This window comes from Gobius niger (assembly GCF_951799975.1).
Source record: "Gobius niger genome assembly, chromosome: 13".
Lineage (NCBI taxonomy): Eukaryota > Metazoa > Chordata > Actinopteri > Gobiiformes > Gobiidae > Gobius > Gobius niger.
The window spans coordinates 22,229,291-22,251,071 of NC_136864.1; the positions used below are offsets into that span (position 1 = coordinate 22,229,291).

The following is a 21,781-nucleotide window of genomic DNA, read 5'->3' on the forward strand; positions in this document are numbered from 1 at the left end:
AAGACAGGCATGTTTCTTGATGTGACATTGTATCTCAAAACACCCCCCAAAAAATGCCTTTTTCATGCAGTGGAAAAACGTTCTTTAGCTAAAAAAAAAAAAGTATGCCGCTTTTTAGTACAACTCTCTAAACAAGTCTAACAAAAAAATGTGCTCAGTTACAGAGACACAATCCAGCAATTGTGTGCAAAGAGATTCTGGGTCTCCGCTTTGTTTTCCTCTGGCATATTTTAGTCCACTAGCTCATCTCCATAGCGCAACCGTGCCAACTCTTTCCTGCACTTGGCGTAATTGTCTTTTGAGTCACTTCCCGTAAGCAGTAAAATCCGGCGAGCGCGCAGGTGTCTGAGAAAAGCAACAGAAGACACAGACAGAAGTGGAAAGAGGCCGTCTGGTGAGATGCACAGTAAAGTCCTTTGTAGAGCGCATCAGCCATTCATTTATGCGAGCGAGGACACAGAACACAGATGAGCGCTACCGTCTGTAAGCAAAAAGAAGAAGGAGAATGACAAAGTTAACGCTCCGACGCCTTACTTTTACACTTGTATTGGAGTACTTTGTAATCTGCTGTATCTGTACAGTCAACTCCATCGCATTTTGAAGGGCGGTTTAAATGCTTTCGCTTTTTGCCACGAACTCTTTGTGACCTCAGTCGGTGAAGCTGCAGCGGAGTCGCCCTGATCACAAACTTCACAATAATAAAGTCTGAAAACACCAGAGGCACACTCAGCCTCTTCTGTATTACAGGAGCACAATATGTCAGGAAAAATAATACACACTGAAAGGGCTAACTATAAGTACAGCTTCTGCACTTTTTACTCGTACTGGATTTTCATCAGGTGCTTTGAATTCGTTGCACGTGTACCCCGCTTCTTTGTCTTTATTTAAGGCGAGACACTGCAGGTGAATAGGGGAAAAATGTATATCTACAGATATCAATTTGAAACTGTTGCTGTCGATCACTGGCATAAATGTGAGGGGAAAAAATACATGGCAAGTTTTCTGTCATTTTATCTTTTCATATAAGAACAAGGTGTTTTATGCCTAAAAATGCACCAAATTTCCCATCTTTTCAGCGACGAAATCTGAATCATGGATAGAGCTACATTCAAATTTATGGTTTCATTTTATTGATAAATGAGTTACCAAGACTTTCTCAGAGGGGATTTTGGATTTCTTGTTTAGTTTCAAAATAAGCTGTTTTTTAGTGGAAAGATTTGTAAAAAAAAATAATTTTCGCCTTATTTTTTGACATTCAAAACTCAATAAATGGGGCTTAGGGATTAGATAATAAAAAATCCCTCTGAAAAAATCTTCCAAATATTGTTCAGTCCAAGGCTGGAAAATGTGAAGTCTTTAGGTCCGACTGACGTGGACATAGTGTCGCCACAATGACAGAAAAATGTGTTTTGAGAAAAAGGCCCTTGAAATTGCATTCTCCCATATAAGTCTATGGGGGAACATTGAATCAGCGCAATATTTAAACATGTTATTGTGAAGATTAGGCATATTTTCTGTTTCCAGGTGAGAGCTTATATGTTCAGAGACCAATTGGGCCCAAAACCTGAAAACTGAGAAAATTGAGTTTTGTCTGTAGTGTCTCCCCTTAAGCAACTGTTCTGTTGGTCAGGTCCATGTTCAGCAACACTATGTGCCCAAAGACTGACATCATCTGACGACTTGAACATCCTGACTGACCAGGTTACTCCATCAATGGATTTCTTCTTCCCTGATGGAGAGGACATATTCCAAGACGACAATGCCAGGATGTCATTTTCACATTTGGATTGGCCACCATGGAGGCCAGAATGGATGTGCTGGAGAAGGTTTTGCGCAGTGGTCACACTCTCCCATCATCAATGCAAGATCTTGGTGAAACATAGGGGTGGGCGTTTCGATGAGAAAAAAAAACAGTAAATGTGGTCTTTCCTAGCCTGGCCTTAGCCATTCGGAAACTCCGGTCAATTATCATTTCCCTACTTGTGCGTCTGGGCTTGATCTCAGTGGTTACATCGGTTGACTTTCTACCTACCATTCAGCGAGCGGGGGAGGCGGGTGTTGTAGGTGACGTCAAGCATTTGCGCCGATTTGCTGTGGCAATGGCGGATACGAATGAATTTGAAGCTCTTCAATCCATTGTGGCTCGGCTCCCAAATATCCAGAAATTAAAATTGAAGCCTTGGAATGTGCAAGGAAGGAGTTAAAACAGCTGCTTCACTCACTCGGGCGCATTACATATGTCACGACCAAGCGCTAGCGAAAATCAGATCCAATCGTTTCAAAGGAGTTCATCCCTGCCACCTGATAACGGAGCTCAATTGTGAAGTTCCAGACCCTTGTACGAAACGAAGTAAGTATGAGGGTATGGTCAAACCAGGCAAGGTCTTTCCTGGTCTAGCAAGTAAACAGATGCTGTGCTACCTCACAGTACAACATCCCCTTCACCAGTCCACGCAACACACAAATATCTGCAAAGGAAATGCAAAAAGGTGGAATGCCATAAAGCCACGACTTACGGAGTGAAGCGCGTGAACAACTTACTGTGTACATACATAAATACATGCTAGTAAACAGTGCATTTATACATATAAAAAATGATCAAAGTTACTGTTAGACGTCAAGCTGATCCATGGCTGAAGGCTCCATATTTTTTCCCAGAAAGCGACAGGTTTGGCCAATTCTCCTGTCGATTAAAGCGCACCACACAATTTTCGAGATCGACCTTGATTAAAGTGAAACATGAATGCATCACTGAATTTTTTGATGATTTGACCTTTTTTTTTTGTTCAGGCACTGTATTTCAGATTGGTTCCAATTTTCCTACTACTATTGCCAGCGGAGTACATAAATTGCCTAAATCTACTCCGTGGTGGGTATTTATTTCGATAATAAGTCCAAGCTTGAACTAAATATATCTATAAACAAGTTAAAACTGCCCACGAGGATTTATGCAGTGCTCCAAAGCAGAATGGGAACTTGGAATTTTCCAAAGTTGGGGACCTACGATAAACAGACATTCAGGTGCAAGCATTGTTTACCCGACTGTTACAGCAGACATATTGTTTACGTAAAAGTGTGTTTTTAATATGATTTTGAGCTTAGATAATATGAACTCACAATATTTATTTTTCCAAGCATCAGTTCACGAGCTGGAAGTATTTGTCATCTTGTGGAAGAAACAGTCGACTCCTCCCATGCAGGGGGCTCATGTGTGGCTGCCTCCTGCCTGCCTGCTGGCCGACCTGCCCGGGTACATGGACTGAGAGTAATGGTGGTACGGGGCCTGATAAATGAGCTCAGATAAATCAGTGTGGCCAACAGAGGCAGAACAATATCTGGTGGAACAGGAGCGCGCCTTCCGAAGGATATCTGCCTGCAGTCAGGGGGAACAGTCAGGGGGAACGTGGGAGGCTGTAGATCAAAGCGGCACCGGTCCACAACAGGTCCTTTCCATTACACTGTGTGGCTCCCACACTCCCAATCCAAACAAATTGATCTCCTAGTACACTTAGAAAAGGTTGGTGGAGAGGGGGAAATGTCCTTTGGTGGCATTACATTACACTGGTGGCAAAAACAGAATACACGTGATGAAAAAGTCCTACATCATAATTGCATTATTCAGAAATTGAAGTACTTTGTGGCAGGTACTTTGGTATAATTGGTTTTTAACATCAAACAATGCTTTAATGCTTATTTCTGTGCTCCAAAAGACATGTGCATGGACCAATTTTACACTTAGGCAATATGTGCTTGATCAATGCTGAGTCGAGTTGCGCATGTGCAAACAAGAGAAAGAAACTGGAAATGTACTTGCTATAATTTTAAGACCCTTTAAACACCACAGCAAGTGGCCGCAGATGCAGTGTTATAACCGTAGACTGTAGAATTAATAGACAGCTTCTGCTCCATGTGAGCTTCTGCTCCTGCCCAGCTCAGACGGGGCATGTTCCTAAAAAGGGCTTATGGGTGGGATCTTCACTGTAGACTTGGCCCTCGTGGGGCACGTAGTTCGGTCGTAGTCATGCCCGCGCCATTAGCTTTGTTGCTAACAGCCTGTCAATCAAATTCCAGCCCTCATTTAGCCTGGCTAACACCAGACTAAAATCACAAGTGATATTTAGTCTGGGGACCACCAATTCATTTTCTCGTAGGAGAGGTGTGGTTTACGATCGTCCATACTCGTTTATTGGGCGATACGAAAAAAAAAAAAAAAAAGTATCATGCGTCTGCACGTAGCCATAGCCAATCGTATCATCGTATGAGATGACGTATGACGCACCCGCTGTAAACTTTTGAGCTAAATTATTTAGAACAAGGTCTAAAGCTTGATCAAAAAATACCATCGTGTCTGCTGCTGTCACGTTGGATCCGTAAATAAACTTTTTTATTATTATCCGTAAATAAACTACAAGCTTCCGTATATCGAATAGCGCGTCATCATCTTGCCGTCCCTCCTCGCTCTGTGATTGGTTCCCAAATCCACCGGAGATTTCGGCCATGGTCCCCAGGCTGTTGTGCAGTTCGAAATAATTCGAGCGCACACAGCAGCCTGGAGTTAGCCAGGTTAGCCCTCATTAGTATATGAGATTTCTAAAATGTTTCTTACAAAAGCCCGCCTGGTCCCTAAAATTGTAACTAGCATTATCACAGGAGGAATATCTAGCTGTAGAAAGTTTTAAAAACGTGTCTGAAATGCAATGCTTTCTAGTGGAAAACTAGCTTGTTTTGCGCACCCACATTTGGAGGTACTGCAGCAATGGCGGACGATGTCAGCCCCTAGCGTCGCGGTCTTAAAGCAGTGCAACCAGTGGCCATTGGTTATAACCCTCACAGGGACAGACACATGCTATTTTAGTTTTATAGTAGGGTCTAAAGGTTTTACTTTGAAAGTGTTCTACCCAAAGAACATGGCTACTTAATATGCTTAAACAAAAAGACGTATTCAGCGCCCCCAATTACAGCTGTTGGGCTCGATTTGACCAGAGCTCTGAATGAAAGCACTACAGAGGTAATTCACAGTCAAAGCTACTGTGGACGTTGGCACTAGCCGTGTTAGCATTAGCGAGTGCATTGCAATTACTAGCTTATGGAACCAAGGTTATGGATGTACTACAGAGATGGTATGGCCGTACAGCATGACCTTCTCCGCTTTGTGGGAGTGTTCCTCAAGCTCGAGTTCAACGTTTCTCTTTTCCGCTGCTTTGACTCGGTTCTGCCACATTTACACTGATGTTTATGTCCCAAATCTAGCGCGTGTTTGCATGCTCCGGCTCCACTCAACATATTTCGTAAGAGAGGAATCACACCACCACCTCGTGATATCAACGACAACAGAACATTCTGACTGCTTGTGTGTTTTCGCTTGAGGAATTGCCTACAGTACTTTCTAATGCAGAATATTGGTTTGGATTGCACAGTTCTCTACACTCCTACTGCCGAAAACCATTCCTTGTCATTAGCTCCCACGTCTGATTTATGCGTTCTTGAAAGGTTGGTGTTTGCCCTATCCTTTAAAACTAATTACAGGGCATGCATTGCGGTATTCAAATACATTACATGTGACCAGTGCAGACCCAGACAGATCAATGGTATTAGATTTAGGGCGAATACTGTTTGATTGATTTTTGCAGAAGTGTCGATATCCGAGCCTCCTCTGCGCTCACTCCGTTCGCGGGGGTATCTGTCATCCCTCCTGCTTGCTTATTCATTCGAAGGAAAGGCTCGAAAGGCTGAGAAAACCAGAAGAAATATGCTCGATGACTCTCCGGTGCCAGAGAAATTTCTATCGATAGGCTGTGGGAGCATCCATCTTTCCAAAGTCCACCCAAAGGTCAAAAGCAGCATAACTTGACGAGATGCCGGTTTTGCATGAGATTGTGGTCCTGCCAATGGCCAGCTTGGTGACACTAAAAATCTACACAATATTACACACGTACACATGGAAATAGAAAAAAAAAATCTCTTGGCTGTCTTGTAAATCCGCAGTAGTGAGGGGGAGTGGGTGAAAAGCATTGTTTCGCAGTCAATAAACGGAGCCCTAGGGTGCTTGTAAGAACAGCAATCTGCAGCCATTTTCCAACGACGACGACTTGGGAGTTCGACCGGGGTTATAAGTTATGTTCCTCCTCGCATTTGGAGCGTTATTATTTCGTACAAAAACAATATTCTGCTCCATATTGCTGCCTGGGTCTCTAACGGCACAGGCAGACGTACTGGAATGCATTTCGCCCAGGAGAGAAGGAGACACGTTAGTTAGAAAACATAATTGAGAAAAAAAAGTTTGGCAATGTCTGAAATGCAAATAAAAGTGAATGCAATTATTTACAGATGTGTGCAACGTCATTATCTGGTTTAAAATGTAATAAAGGGGTGATTTGGGGAGAAAATGGATACTAGAAACAGGCATTTATTTAAAATTCTCATAAATCTCCTCTTTACCTTTAAAAAAAATCCATGTTTGTGTAAGGTCTTGTACAACCCTTCTCTACCAGAATTATGTACGCAGAGTAAGTGCTGTACTAAAGAAGAGTTTCTCAGGATCTTTACTTGGGTAATAGTTTTTTGTTAAGAAGATATTACTCCTCTACATTAGAGAGATGAACATAATACTTTCCACTACATTTCGAGGCATGCAGTACATTTGGCCATGTGCAAAAGCCTTAAAAATGCATACTTAAGATCATGTCAATGCCAAAGACTCACACACGAGAAAGACAGTTTGTACCCGTCGTGTTGCCGTACAGCTGTACTTATTTGTGTTTTGAATATGTAATTTCCACAACAAATACTTCCATACCTTAATTTCAATTTATTGAGCAACTAGTACTTTTATCAGAGTAATATTTGACCCAAAGTATCCACTTTGGTAACGCTATATAATAAGGGTACATATATTCAAATGAATTCATCATGAATTCATCATAATTCATGATGAAATCATGATAACTTATATTCAAATGAATTCATCATGAATTCATCATAATTCATGATGAAATTATGATAACTTCATGAATGAATTCATGATGAAGTCATGTGATGTCATGATGATGATGAAATACTCATTCATTTACATGGTTAATTCAGGCAATGAACTCATTAATGATAATGAATCATTTATCATGATCATGATGAATTCTTTGTTGTCATGACTTCATTATGAATGTGCCCCTTAAAATGAAGCGTTGCAGCTTTGAAAACTTCATTGATACAGAACCTGTTTCAAGAGAGCATTATAGTGACAGAAGAGAGCTTAAATCCAACTACTGTTGTAGCTACAGCTGCCCTGGGGTAGACTAACAGAAGCGAGCCTTCTGACCACAACCACACGTTCACTCTAACACTACATTCTCACTAGCAAGGTGGGTGAAGTGTCTTGCCCAGGAACACAACAACAGTGTGCACATTTGGGAGCCTTGATTCCAACCCCCATCCTATTTGCTAGTATGTTCATACAAGTTTTCAAAGCTGCAACGATTCAGTTTAAGGGTCATATTCATAATGAAGTCATGATGAACTGATCACGAGATCGTTTTTAGTTGTAAGTTTATACAAAGTTTGGTCCTTTCCACCGTTTATTTCTTCCGAACAAGAATTCATCAGGATCATGATTAATTAATCATTATCATTAATGAGTTCATTGCCTGAATTAACCGTGTTAATTCATGATAATTTCAACTCACATTAATTCATAGTGAATGAATTCATGACTTTTTCTCCTGTAATGAAGTCAAGTACTTTGACCACCTCCGCTTGTAGGATTGAAGATCATGAACTTATGATGAAAATAGTGAAAAAAACTTTCTGCTGTAGTTCACTGCGGAGTGGCGCACTTTAAATAAGGCTAAAATAAAATGGCCAACTTTGCAGCAAAGTTGGCCATATGTACTTTAAAGTGATAGTCTGGAAGTCTAAATGCGCTACAATTTGTAAAAAAAAAGATCTATCAACTATTCAGTCTATACTTTCCTCCTGCGTTGACCAATGAGACGAGCTTTCCTGTGAACCAGCCTCTCAGGTCCAATCAGGAGGAGGGGGAGGAGCTTGATGGTTTACTTTTGAAAGTTCTGTTCCTGCTCTCCCCATCTTGCAAACTAAGAAGGGCTTTCTGGTTAAAGGGGAGAGGAATTTGAATGTGTACTTTCAAACGTCTCTCCATCTCTCCTCGCTTTGCAAACTTACAGACTATCACTTTAAAAACACATGGGAACACATTGTAGAGATCACCTGACGACATCATGAGGTGGGATAAAGCCTTTTCCACTGTATGAAGACTATAATGAAGGACTGAACAGATACTTCTAAACAAACCACACCAGTTGTGTTTTTAAAGGAGGAAAAGACAATGCTACTTGGTTGAGTGAGTTTAGCGAAATGTAGGACCTTGAGTATTCAGTATAGGCTTCCATCTTTTCAAAATTGGATACACATTTAGTCAAGAAACAATTGACTAACCCTAAAATGTGCACCACATTGCGGCTCTATCCTAATGGGACAAACTTACTGGAACATGCACTCGATTCCGCCGTGCTTCCCACACAGTTCGCCAGAGCCCCATTATTTATTTAACGCATTGTATTCCTGCTCGCGTTTTCATGTGCATTTTGTATGTCAACTGGCACGTCCAAGCCATGCCTTTCCCGTCCAAGCTAATTAGCGCCGCAAATCATTTTCTGCATATTTAATCCAGGCTTGCACTGAGTTTTTTTTAGTTTTTTTATTCATGTGTGTGCTAAAATGTGTAAATTAGATGCCATTTTCAGCAGTTATTTAAAACCGGTAACCATATGGCACAAATAAATGACGAAAATACTGCGCGCCCCTGACACAATAAGACGGCCCAATTACTGTTCAGGCAGGCGCTGTGGATGATTTCAATACCTTCAAATGCACAAAACGGGCATTTCTATGATTATTTTTTTTACATTATTTTGCATTCTCCAGTGCCAACCGAAAGTACAAGTCAATGCTGCGCTTTAGCTGTAGATAGTGGAGAAGCTTTGTGGAGACTTTATTTCTGTCCTCTGCTCTCTCAGATTGCCAGCGTTCCTCTGGGATAATCCGTGTTGTGAAATTGAAGTGCGGTCCTGGAATATCAATTTCTCCCAATCCCCTCCGCCCCCCCCCCCCCCCCCCCCTCTCTTCTCGCCCTTCACCCGCCGAGGGTTAAAAAATGAAACTGAACTTGACTCCTTGAAGGATTTGAAGGCGGCCATAGAAGCAATCTAAGCATCAAGACGACAGCGTAGGAGGAAAGGCGAGAGAGAGGACGTGCGGAATGCTAAGGAAAGTTGGGCATTTTTATGTTTTTTATGAAGAAATTCAATCATGTGCGAGTTATGAAGTAAAACAAACGTCCAATATTGTATTAAATCTACTTGTTTAATGTTATCAAGGCTTGACATGTTGCAAATGAATTTTTCTGTCTCAGAAATAGCCACATTTTAGTGTTGATTTTATATTATATCACATAGATATTGTTCCCCAACTAAATCAGCTCGAGGTCCGCAAACTTTTCTTTCGTAACTTTCGACAACGTGTCAGGGTCCAGACAAGCTGTCTGCTGTATTCCTCCTGAAATATTAAAACATGAGCACAGATTGTCTATTTACATAGCAGTGCTGATCAATAAATCAATCATTTTGCCATTTTATTTCAATGCTATTCAAATTTCTGATATTTTTTTTGATCCAGCCTCAGAAATTAAGTATATTGAGAGGATGAAAAGGATTTGGGGTCTGGACTAAAGCCTCTGGAGGTCCGGATCTGGACCCAGGTCCACCATTTGGGGACCGCTGACACTCTAGACATTGATTTGTTAAAGCAGAACTAAGACGTTTTTGCCCCTAGAGGCTACAAGCAACACTGCAGCTTTTTTTTTACTCATTAATTGTTTGTGAGAGTAAATACTACACTGAGAAAAGACAAAGGGAGAGAGGAATATATTTTTTCCACTCAAACTTGCCTATACCGCTCACTCGTTAGCTTCTTCAGATTGTGATGAACCAAATAACAACGTTTTGCAAAATGTTCATCAACAAACGAAAAGCTGGAGACAGAATCCAGTCAGGACTGACCTGTCCACCATGTCATAAACCTCAGAAAGGCGAGCCAAAAGTGATTTTGTAAACAACTGAGAGCAGCGGGGGAGATGTTTTCCATTAGTGTGTATTGGGGCTGCCGGGTCGGAGGCAGAGAGAGTTGCAAATGTGGTTTTCTGGCCAGAGACACTAGTTGCAGAAGAGAGACCCCCCAATCATCCCATTAATACTTGTATTACCCTCAGAGACACAACGAAAAGGATTTATAAAGGTAGAAAAGTTACTTAGTTCTGCTTTAAAACCGGCAACTGGGAAACTCGGTGGAAGTGCCTTCTAATTCAGATGTGGATGAACTTGTTCTGGACCTAAACGCCGTCAACTTCAGAACGGGAAAAAAAAAAATGGATAGAGCTGGAGAGGAGAGTGTTTGCGCACCGTCCGACTAATTGGAAACCTTGATTTGCAACAGACGTTTTCTGCTCATTCTGATCAAAGCATTTAGGGGATGTTATAAAGTGACTAACCGTACTTGGAGTTTCGTTGTGCTGCACATTCAGACTGTCTTCAACCAGGCCTGAACCCGCCCCACTTTGAGATGTGACAGTATTACAGTAGTTCTCCTGCTTGCATTCCTTTTTGAAAGTTATTCGGGCAAATGGGCGCTCTTTTTGCCGGAAAACAACAGCCTTTTGAAAGCTCAGTAAGCATATTCCTATCGGAGCTTAGACAGATTTGCTGTTCTCGTCTGGCCAGAGGAAAATGCAACAATCACACACACAATCGACTATTGATTAGTTCTGCTACGCGTCCTTTTGTAGATCCTTCTCCCGACAATAGAGCGCTGGCAACAAGCACAAAATAATACAGCTATCAATACAAACTTTCAAGAGTCTGCACCGGCCCTTTAAGACACCATTGTAAAGCTTTCAATCCTACCGGTCTCGGGCGCGCAAAAACGGTGCCTCTCGCAACATCCTGGCCACTCAAAAGAATTCGATGAAACCGTTTTTTTTTTTTTTTTTTCAGAAACAATGACTCACTGAGCGCATGTGTGCCCGCCGCAGATCAAGGCTGAGAAAGAATTCCGCCATGGGTTTAACTGAGGTCTAACCTTTTATTTTGGGGCTCCGGAACAAAGGGAAATACAATAAAGGCAAGCTGCGCGTCCACAACCTCACAAGTGCCTGCGAAGCAAACAGAAAAAAAGCGACTTTTGCAAAACAAATGTGAAGCAGTTGCTACAGAAACGGCATCTTAAGGTCAGGCGGCGTGCTGCGTAACATTTGGGTGGACTAAGTGGAGCGGAGGATTCTGTCAACAAGCTTCAACTACTGTCCCCCCCCCCCCCCCCCCCCCCCCGCTCAGTTCAAAGTTAAACCGATAAAACGACTTTTTGTTAAGACCTGCTGTGCTGTGCGTACAGATGCGGGCGATTAGATTCCTCTCATGTCCGGCACTGGCATGTGGAACTGATTAGCAAAACACGGCTACAACAATCACTACATAGGCGAAACAAGGCAGGTATACGCTTCGCCGTCTCTAATGGGCTTCTATTCATTTTGTGCAAAGGCCGGAAAAGCGACATCGCTCTCGTCTCATTTGCTTGAATTGACAAGGCATGTCCATATCTGTTTGAATGGGCTGCAAGCAGTGGCTTTTTGAATGACAAGTCCCACAGTCAAAAAGAAAGAAGAAAAAAAGGTCAGGGCAGGTGAAGGCTGACTGGCACTTAATGACTTTGATGAGAAGATCCCACTCATTATGAAGTGCAATGGCCCACTTGACTTTCCTGACTCATGCCCCATTTAGGACTATCAGCTACAGTGTTGAGAAATATGTTCAATAGGAGGGGGAACAAAAGGCAAATTATGCTGATTTGGACCTGGGGCTTACAGACCCTTCGCATGAAGTTTACCTGAAGGCATGTCTTATTCTATGTAAAAGTTAAGCATCATAGAAATCTGAAAAGTGTGCAGGGCGTGAAAAACAGTCGGACAAAAAGGTCCACACAGCTTGTATGCTCCAAATCAATGTTTTATTGTTGTTCGCACCACTGAAGTGACGTTTTGGGCGTCAGATCGGCCCTTCATCAAACATGAGCCACACTTTAGTGGTACGAGCAACAATAACAGAGTGATTGGGAGCAGACTGTGTATATCTTATTCTATTATTTACCTGCACCTGCAGAGGAAGCAGCTCTGCACAAACCTGTTGGACTGTTTTTATCTTTTATCTTATCAATCCTCACAGTTGTTGGAAAATAGAAACAAAGTTTAAAAATATCTACGAAGGATTGGACTTAGAATATGAAATAAGAAATATCTGAAAAAAGAATTAATTTACTTTCACAGACATGGGACACTTTACACTCACGCCACACACTGTGGTGTAAGAAGACATGGATTGACAAAACTTAATTGATTCATCTTGCCTATTGTACATGTTTTTAGTGGCACGCAGGCACACACAAACTCCACACAGAAAGACCACATTGAGCTCTTACTGCTCTTACTACCCGTGCCACCAAACACACAGCAGGAGGGAGCAATATGCTGTAGTTGTGTTTACTCTGCAACTTAGAAAAAAGAAGAACACTGTAGCACCAGAAGGAAAATGTGGTTTAGAACATTTTATTTTAACAATTGAGAGCACAGTTGTGCAGCAGTTGGTGCGCCGTGGGATCTGGCTGGAGACCCCTGGCTGTGAGAAGAAGTCCAACGGAGTCATATGAGCCATGCCTCCGGAGTCGCACTGAAATGGAACCAATTCACAGAGCTGCTGTAACTTTGTGTGCACAGTTCATTTTTTGCAGTAGAGCGTTTTGTTAAGTGTGCCATTCGTAAAACAAAAGTTATGGGTTTGATTCCTGTTCTCTCACAGTGATCAAAGACACAGTTTCATCTACTGTAAGTATGTGAAGCTATTGAACACAACCTGCTTCATACTGCAGAAGTGTGTTGCTTACATGAGCAACTATTCAGATACAGCGACCTACAAGGCAAGTGCGGCTGAACAGTGTCAGTGTTTGAGGTGCCTTTAAGGGTCAGATTTGTTGGTCATGGTCAACGTTCGTGCAGGCTGCAGAACAATCACACAGGCAGAAGTCGAAACAGCAGGACAATGACACAGGCAGCACATGAACCCACTGAGGGAGAGAAGAGAGACCTCTCCATTTTCTGCAACTGAACCGTTCGACCACAGAAGCACGCCGTCACTGTCGTCAGTTATTATGACTTCATGGATGATCACAATTCATGTTTCCCACATGAATTACATTTAAAGAGAGGATTGTGGTGGCTTTACCTCACTGAATTGAACACCTGGTTGAACGAGCAGTGTTGACCTTCAACTGTTATCTTTTTGGATCTGCACAATGTTTTTTTCTCTCAGATTAATAACATTTGAGCCCGAGCAGGAGACGGCAATAGCTCATGATATTTGTGAGTATTTGACCTTGCAGTGACCCAGCGGCTGTATGAGTGCTCAGCATGAGGCCTTTACCTTTGATCATGGTGCTCTCTACAATGATCCAACATCAATTGTTTTGTAGGTTTTCTGGTAAGAGGGTCTGTCCGCAGTGAAAACCTTCTAAACAATTGATCCTGGGTTGTCCTATAGAAACCACTGTGATGGAAAGTAAAGGCGCCATACTGACCACTCAGCCAAAGTGTCACTAACAAGGTCAAATACACACATAATAATAATAATAATAATAATAATGCATTGGTTTTATATAGTGCTTTTCTGGACACTCAAAGACGCTTTACATTGCACTATTCATTCACTCCATACTCGGTGGTGGTGAGCTACTATTGTAGCCACAGCTGCCCTGGGGTAGACTGATGGAAGCGAGGCAACCAGTCTGCGCCATCGGCCCCTCCGACCACCACCACACACTCACTCACTCACTACATTCGCTAGGCTTCCTGGTGTTACCAAACGGTCTCCCATCCAAGTACCGACCAGGCCCTTCCCTGCTTAGCTTCCAAGGTCTGACGGGATTGGGCAGAGCATAGGCGGTATGGCCATAAAAACATAAAAAAAATTGCATAATACACTTTTAAATTCCAATTTCACAAACACAGTGCGACTCACAGAACAATGGCACAGTCCAAAAACGAGCCAACACCACAATGACGCATACATGACTTCAACCTACTATCTCAGGCTCTGCAGCTTAACCACCGCAGCACACTGGCTGTCAGAGTCATGAGTTACGATGTTCACAATTCATGACTTCAGCTTAATTACACACAAAGATGTTTACCACGGGTAGAGTGGCGTTCACGATTCAATATTCTATTTCAGTTGGTGGGCAGGTGCTAACACAACTCTATGAGAGAGACACAGTTTTTGAAAGAAATTTCCAAAACTGTAATATCCAAATGTTTTCCCATGTTTTTGAATTTTGTCACCACTTTTGGATGACCTTTATGAGGAAACAATTAGACCATAGTTCATATGTGCTGGAAGAGACGACTTCGAACTTTGTGGCAGTTTTTGTTTCATGCGATTTGGTGCAAGAATTAACAATAAAATAAGACTAGTAATCTGCATTTCAATAGAATTTTCAGTTGCCCTCCGCCTCAATTTAAAACTATGGGCTCTTTAGATTGTTGTGATGTCACGTGAACGCAACCTGTTCCAAATGAATTACAAACTTAATAGAATGGCTTTAACATATGATATAAACATGAAACAAAGCAACATGGATTTTTCTTTTCCAAAGTCCATCCTTTTGCTGATCTCTACAACTAATACAGTTACTCTTGACTTTGCAAAGGGAAAGAACTAAGTTTATTATTTAAATTTTTAACCTCTTGGACACATCACTTATCAACAAATGCTGGTCACACTTTGGGCACAAACTATAAACAAGCACGGCACCTGATGATTTATTCTCCCCTCGGCAAAAGCGTTTTCTTTGCTACAACTATTGTTCTTGGAGATAGATGGCGGAGAAGGTAATTAAATTAAGCCCACGCGACAACACCAACTTGTAGCAGAAATTAATAACCCAGACAGAATTTTTTTTTTAGCTCCAAAATTAGCATTTATTGGGGTGGTTGGGTCAGAGATGTAGCATTAGTTTTTCAGTACACATCCACAAGGCTTTGAATCCAGTCTTAAAGCTGACGTCCTTCACCTTTTTTGGTACAAACTCAACAATTGTGCTGACAAGATCACTACTTTTCACTTTTTATAGTCGTACTTTTTTCCATAGTTTTATACAAAAGACTCTTTAACTTCTACACATGAATGTCACCCAGATTTTTTTTTTTTTCTTCTTTTTTTTCTTCTTCTTTCCGCTTCGTAAATAAACTTTTCGGGAAACAACAGTTCTTCTTCGTTGTCATGAAAAGATAAAAACATGCAAAAAACTTTGAAGTCTTTTCAGTCCAAATTTGACATGTACAAGTTTTTTGGAACTTTTCGCACTTCTTCATATACTACATCAAAAAAGAGAGAGAGGAAAAAAAAACAAAAAAACATTATGTACACACAACTTTTTACAGTGAATTAATCAGAGGATGACTAAGGCAAATGAAGTGTACGTACAGTCGACCCGAAATTGTATTTTGTTGTTGTTGTAGGTTTTGTAAAATACTACATTTTCACCTCAAAAAGAAAAAGAAATGCTACAAAAGTATAATCAAAACTCCCTTTATTTGCAACCAGCTGCATGATTTCGAATCTTTTTAGTGAAAAACAAAAACGAAAAACAAAACCTACAAGTCTAGCGTACTGTACAGTGCTAAAGATCCTTCATGTGGTTTAAATAATCCTCACCAAACCGGAGCATCGTATCACCGAAATTAGAAAAAAAAACAAAATAAAAAACAAAACAAAGCAGTTCTAAGCAGTAAAGTGTAACATACAGTCGAAATCACTCCAAAAAAGTCAGTACCGTTAAAGCCTTGAACATAAAACTAACCATTTTTCGATCCAAAAAAATGTACAAAAAGGCACATTATATCCCAGTGCTTCTGTACTGTGAAATTCAAGTGTAACTGAGCGCATTCAGTACCATTCATTCAACAATCGTCACGGCGACAGTCCACCATCGTTCTTCGTTAAACCCCCCCGGGAAAAGGCAAAAAAAAAAAAGAATAAAAACTCCTCGAGACCGTAGGAGCGTAGGGGCTCGATCTATTTGCCTAAGCTCTCGACAAGCATATGTATGCGCAGACTACAACAATAAGCCTAGTTTTTCGAAAAAAGTTCAGAATTTTTCTTTTTTTTTTCTTTTTTTTTTTTTTTCTCCCCACAACAGTTTCCCGTTACTCGCCTTCAAAACCAGAAGCTGTCCATTCACGAACGAACAGACGGTAAAAAAAAATAAATAAAAAAAAATCAATCCACCGTTGTTGTTCACCGTTGTTGAAATTCTTCGTCTTTTTTTGTTTTCCCGTGTTCAAAAGGAGTCCCGCCCCCCCCACTCCCCCCTCCCTCCCCCCCCCACCCCCCCACACCCTTCTAGTCGTCACTCCCCCCGTACATGTCCGCCAGTTTCCGGAATCGCGGGCCCCAGTCGTTGAGGTAATCGTAATCCTGGTCCCCGCCGCTGCTCGAAGAGTTGAGTGAGCTTAGCGAGCCGGCCGTCGAGCCGCTGCCCTCGTAGTCGAAGACGAGCAGCGAGTCGTAAGGGGGCGCCGTGGGGTCGTTGTCCGCCGCCTTGAGACCCTGGGAAGCAGAGAGAGAGAAAGACAAGGACGCGGTTACATGCGGGATTACAAGTGTCCGGTGATGAAAGGAGCTCGAGAAAAAGGGGTGAAAAAAAGAAAGAAAAGAAAAAAACACTGGGGGCTAATCTCCAGCTTCTCGCTCTGGATTAAGCTTGGATGGAGTGTTTACGTCAATTTGTCCCGAGATTGCTCCCGATATTTCTGGGATGTGGGATTATCCGCTCCTTGATTAAAAGCAGAGATTGAGCGTTGGCCGGCGGTGGAAGTCGCGCAACAGAAATCCTTCAAACTCCCCCCCCCCCCCTCCCCGGTGCCCCTCCAGGAATGAGTAGTGGACTTTCCGAGGGGTCAGCTGATGAGACCTAATCGCATGTCCTGTCTTTACTGAGATGAATTCAGATGAAGAAGCAGCCGATCACCTTGTTAGACTTTGTGGTAACACTTCTGTATGTAAAGCAGCAGTTAATAAATAATGGTATTAATGGACAAACAATGAACGAATTATGAATAAATCTTTGTATACAAGTTAATGGTATATTTTAAATTGTAGGTCATGTCTGAATCTGTACGGACAGGCTTGTTTGTTAAGCATAGGTTCATTATTTTTCCCAATATTAGTTTAATATTAACTTGTGTTTGTGAATCAGTTTGAGTTAGATATTTGAGGTTAATTTTGTAATTTTGAAAAAGGCTTTGCTGAAGGTTTACCACTTTAATAGATTGTGTGTAATTGACTGCATGGGCCTGCAAATTGATTTAAAGGGACTATACGGAGTATACAAATTTAAAAATTATGTATTTTCCTCCCCCTACATGTTCCAGCAATGTCCTAATGTGTAGAATGATCACCACAACTGCTGCACTCAAAAAGCTGTTAATTCGGGTCTAAATTGCCTTCATGCTTAAAGGGGCTAGATGCACGTTGTTCATTTTTGTACTCACTACTGCCACCTCAGGTCGTATGCGTAACTGCAGGTTCTATATTAAACTCGTGCATGACGGCACTTCGGACCCGAATTAACACCTTTCTGAATGACAGTGCAGGATTTTAGAGGCAGTTGTGGTGAACAGGTCTACACATTAGGACATTGCTGGAACATGTACGGGGAGGAAAAAAAAAATAGTCCCTTTAATATAGAAACTGCAGTTACGCGTAAGACCTGAGGTGGCAGTAGTGAGTGTAAAAAAATGACTAAACTTGCATCTAGTCCCTTTAACGCAAGTCATATTAACCATGTTCTCTCAATTTAACTAAATCAGAATCCCTGGTGCTGTAACTTTGACCAATGACACAAGCTTTTCCAACCAGTCAGGTCCAATCAGAAAGGGAGGGGGAGGCAGCTCCTCATTTTGCAAATTAGATTTGGCCTTCAAGTCCAGGAGGGGAAGAAGGGGTGAAACGTAAGTGTTTACTTTTTTAAATCCTGCATCTCTTTTCTCTGCTGATTGTGCAATCTTACCGACTGTCACTTTAAATGGAAGATTGTCATTTGTTTACGTGTCAGGCTGGAACATCTTGACTCATTTTTGTGCCCATTTAGTATTGCCACACAGTGAATCATCAGTCTTATCTCTTGTCCATCTTCTCTAAATGCCAAAAAACAACTTCTTAAGTGTTGTAAAGGCCTTCTGTCACGTCATTCTTCGTGCTCAGGAGTGCTTCATAATGCCTTTAGCTACGCTTAAGCTGTTGAACAGGGGAGGTGATTCTTTGCCATAATGATAGCTCAGCGATAAGAATGCACACATTAAGGTAATAGCGTCAATTTCCAAACGGGGAAATAATTGGGACAGACCAAGCTATGTTTGAATAAAGATGATTATGCCATCGAGAAAAGGAACTTTGAGAGCTGTGAAGCGGAGGTGGCACAGTGCATGACTTTATTATTACACATATAATCGTGCCATGAATTCAACACTTGGGTCATCCTTCTAAAAAGAGAACACACATCCTCAGCTCCAGGTCGCTACTCCTACTCTCACAATCAGCCTCGACATTCCCAGAAAGCCTTGGCATGTCGCTAGTTGCTACTTATGGATTGCTATCGATTCCCCGCCTCATTCCATAACTAGACCCTGGAGAGATGATGGATTGCTAATCTAGGAGTTGAGATGTGTTTTGGCCAAGGAACCACTTTGGAACCCAGCCTGGAATTTTCTTTTTTTTCTTTTTTTTTTTTTTCGACAACTGAGGACACCTCACAAATAATAGATGGGCTTAAAAAGAGCAGAACAGTGTTGACTAGACCTCTGCTCGCCGGGGAACTTTGTCAAAGATTTATCGCTTCCCCCCGCGCCGCTGAAACACGCACAAATAAAATAATGGATTGAATTAAAAAATGCTGCGCCACTTAGCGATTATTTTCCAGTTGTTAGCTTTCGTTTAGAGATGGCTCTGGGCTGATTGCTTTCATCGGAAATATGACAGATGGATCGTTTATTACAGTTAGGGCAATAATCTGCCGTGTAGGTTATAGCGCCTCCCTTTTTTCTTCCACAGTCGCAGCTCTCATGAGGCGAGTTAAATATAGATGCAGAGGTTTTATCCAAAGTGCTGAAGAAGAAAGTGTCCTTGTTATATTGATTAGCTGCACTCAACAGGCGCTGCTCACGATATATTTTTTGGCTAGCTTCCTGTTGACCAGTGTGTAGAGTAACGACCACTTCCTGTCCACATTTAAACTCAAATAAAAAATACAATAAGGCTTAATAGAAAACTTAAATGAACATCACTCCAAATGTGTTTCATAAAAATGTGCTCAGATGTTAAATTAATGTTAGCCTTTAGCTAGATCAATTTTAGCTAAGTTTTTAACATGATGGAAGTGATATGTACTGTTTCAATATATATTTCAGCGGGACACTGCGAACTCGCCATAGGAGTAAAACACAGACAGGAAACAGTTTTTACCCTCCACTGACACCTGGAAGTTTCTAATCGACATTTTGTGCTTCTTACAAATTAGCAATGAATTTAAAGCAGTACTAAGTAACTCATTAATTGTCCGTGAGAGTAAATACTACGCTGACAGAAAAGACAAAGGGAGTGAGCGATATTGTACATCCAATTACACAATGGAGATTTTTTTTTTTCACTCAAGCTTGGCTGTAAAACTACTTTGCCCGTTAGCTTCTTCTTCCTGATTCCATTAGTGTGTATTGGGGGCTCCGACCCGGTGGCAGGGAAGTTGCAATAAACTTCAGGAAATTCCACAGTTACCATGGAGATCCGCCATCTTTGCAGCTGTTAGCATACATTTCCATTGACTAACAATAGCTAAAAACTATATAAAAAGTGGAAAAATTAGCTGTTAACAACTCTACTAGCTGCTGAGTTACTGCTGGTAAATACATCCAACACACTGTGGTGTCCAAGTGTTTTATGTAAACAATAACTCCAGAATTTCATCTTTTAAAATCTCCATTAGTTTACAATTGCTGCTAATCCCACAATGCTTAGCGATATGATGTCACATTCCCGAACTCTATTGTGGTTTTCTGGCCAGAGACACCAGGGAGAGATGAAAGACCCCCCACAATCATCCCATTAACACTCCCCCTGAGGGACAACGAAAAGGATTTATTAAGGTAAACAAGTTACTTAGTACTGCTTTCATATTATATATAAGTTTGTTTACAGAATTGGCAATTCAGAACAATGTTTTGCTAAAAGCTTTCCAACCCCAATCATAACCTCCATAATTGAAAACACAAATTAATTTGTTGGATAGTTAATTCAACTTGCCCATACCGTCATACATTTTGGCAAGATTATAATCACGCACTTCGTAAAACATTGAACAAAAACAGCCTAATAATTTGTTGAAAAGTGTTGCGACATTCCTCAGTGTCTTTTGTTGTAATAAAATCGAGTAATTTCATTTCAGGTTCGTCTCTCGCCTTTCCCTCCTGTTGCTCAAGGAAATGGGCTGTAACTGTTTACCACTCATCCATGACAACGGAAATCATTCGCATTTGCATTCAAATGAACCAAGTCACAACAAAGCGTGCAATCAAATTGGCTCTGTCTGTTCCCCTGTGTGCACCTTTGGCCACCAGGTCACGCCAGCGTTTTGCTAATGCCTCTCTGTCCGCCCATCCTGTCTGGGAACGGGGCTAGAGCTCGACCCGGAACCCCGGAACCCCTTGTTTGTCTGATTGCGAGGTTAAACGCTCTTCCACTGAAGTATGTGTCTATCTGTAATTTAATTAACAGTCGCTTGCTCCAGGGTTTTTTTGCACCATTTCTGTATGTAAATGAGACCCCCTCTGTCCCCCCGCCTGTCTCTGCCCCACTCTCCTCTGGCAACTCGCCCTTATCTGTGAGGTCAGATTCTCGGGGAGGACCGTAGAAGTGACTGCGCTTTAGCTACATCCACAAAAATCCACACTGCCCTCCATGCACACTGGTAATGACAAAGAGTTGCAGCTGAACTGGATGAGATTATTAGCCAGGAAGAATGTTTTTACCTTTGTGAATGGATTTCAGAGTTCATTGGGTTTGCGAAAACAAAAAAAGTAGCAACAGTAACACCTCCATTAAAAACTTGAATGTCGTACCATTTTTGAATATATTCTGTTTTTAGGATTTAGGTGCTGATTGATGCAGTAAAGATATGAGAAATATTGTATCGTCGCCCAGGTATCAATTTAATAAACGCTAGTCTTGAGGGCAGAAAGTTTCCCGTGACTAATAAAGTTGCCAACATCATCACAAATGTTATCAAAAGGTGCCGATTTTAATAGAGGGCACGGCGGCGGCAGACCCGGCAAGTCTGCTTTTCCCGGTCACGACACTTAAAAAGGAACATCTCAGAGAATATTAATACAGCATGTTAAATGGAGAGACGGGCTTCTGGTTCGAAAGTAATACATTTCCCGCACAATCGGCCGCTCCTAACATGTGTATTGAGCCCGGGAGAGCTCCGAATAGGCATCTCGCAGATAGATGGTTTTGAAAGAAGTGCAAGGGAGAGGAAGAAAAAAAAAAAAAGTACGTGTCTCATCTAAAAACATGGGCGCCTTCCAAAAAAACTGGCAGAGAAGTCCATTTGTAAT

The 21,781-nt window shown here is 41.6% G+C and overlaps 1 protein-coding gene across 1 annotated transcript in view; it reads right to left on the bottom strand.

The window, feature by feature from the left end:
* Nucleotides 1-16,514: 16,514 nt before the first annotated feature.
* The window catches only part of cdh2 (cadherin 2, type 1, N-cadherin (neuronal)), a gene marked incomplete at its 3' end in the record, with an annotated part of 94,257 nt that continues 88,990 nt past the window's right edge, over nt 16,515-21,781 (bottom strand). Inside the window, exon 16 of the mRNA XM_079569146.1 lies at nt 16,515-16,721. Coding sequence (XP_079425272.1) covers nt 16,515-16,721 — 207 coding nt within the window. The remainder of the gene's footprint in view (nt 16,722-21,781) is intronic.